The sequence below is a fragment of the Mus caroli genome, chromosome X, assembly GCF_900094665.2.
Source record: "Mus caroli chromosome X, CAROLI_EIJ_v1.1, whole genome shotgun sequence".
In the NCBI taxonomy this organism is placed as follows: domain Eukaryota; kingdom Metazoa; phylum Chordata; class Mammalia; order Rodentia; family Muridae; genus Mus; species Mus caroli.
Window position 1 is genome coordinate 74,797,709 of NC_034589.1, and position 1,200 is coordinate 74,798,908.

At 33.0% G+C, this 1,200-nt stretch overlaps 1 protein-coding gene across 1 annotated transcript in view; it reads right to left on the reverse strand.

The window, feature by feature from the left end:
* Positions 1–187: 187 nt before the first annotated feature.
* Cfap47 (cilia and flagella associated protein 47) overlaps positions 188–1,200 on the reverse strand; it is a 238,201-nt gene continuing 237,188 nt past the window's right edge. The window contains exon 64 of the mRNA XM_021153316.2: positions 188–400. Within this exon, the coding sequence (XP_021008975.2) occupies positions 188–400 (213 nt within the window). The remainder of the gene's footprint in view (positions 401–1,200) is intronic.

Here is a 1,200-nt window from a genome sequence, read left to right on the forward strand (position 1 = left end):
GTGGGTAGGGAAGTGGGGGGCGCTATGGGGGACTTTTGGGATAGTATTGGAAATGTAATTGAGGAAAATATGTAATAAAAATATTAAAAAAAACCCAAACAAAATACTGAATTATAATTATCCCCCAAAACTGAGATAAGAAACAAAATATTCAATACAACTTGAGACCAAGAAATGTTTAAAATTTTTATTTATACTTTTTGAATAAAGGAGCACCTTTAACAGTAGAAGATACTGCTGTGCTTCGAAGTTTAGCATTTTCACGAATAAAATTACGTCGAATTGGTGGCATGCAGTCATATACCTTGCTAGTAGCATCAATTTTGGCTGTTACATGTGTCAGTGATTTCGGTGATGGAGCTAACCCGTTTATTTCATACAACCAATATATTTCATCTGTCTGAAAATCAAGAGAGAAAACGATATTATAAGAAATACCCAGAGACCTAGAAAACTTAGGGAAACATTTATAACTTTTAATAGTTTGTATTTCTTGTATGTGATATGGAAAAGGTTTGTACTATTACCAACCTTTTATGTTCAAAAATTGAAATACCATAAAAGTATATAAAAATCACAATGAGATTTCATATATTTCAATGAGGATTCCAATAATCTTACAAAAATAATAGGAAGCAACAATTACTTATCCTTACTATCTTTTAATATCAATGGACTCAGTTCCCCAATAAAAAGACATAGACAAACAGACTGGCTAGACAAACAAGACCCAACATTTTGCTGCTTACTTGGAAACCTATCTCAGGGAAAAAGACAGACACTACCTCAGTATTAAAGGCTGGAAAACAACTTTCCAAGCAAATGATCAGAAGAAACAAGCTGGAGTAGCCATTCTAATATCTAATAGAATCGACTTCCAACACTAAGTCATTAAAAAAGACAAGGGGGAAACTTCATACATATCAAAGGTAAAATCTTCCAAGAGGAACTCTCAATTCTGAATATCTATGCTCCAAATACAAGGGCAGTCACATTCATTAAAGAATCTTTAGTAAAGCTCAAAGCACATATTGCACCTCACAAAATAAGAGCGGGAGAATTCAACACACCACTTTCATCAGTGGACAGATTTTGGAAACAGAAACTTAGCAGGGACACAGTGAAACTCACAGAAGTTATGAAACAAATGGATCTAACAGATATTTATAGAACATTTTATCCTAAAACAAAATGATATAC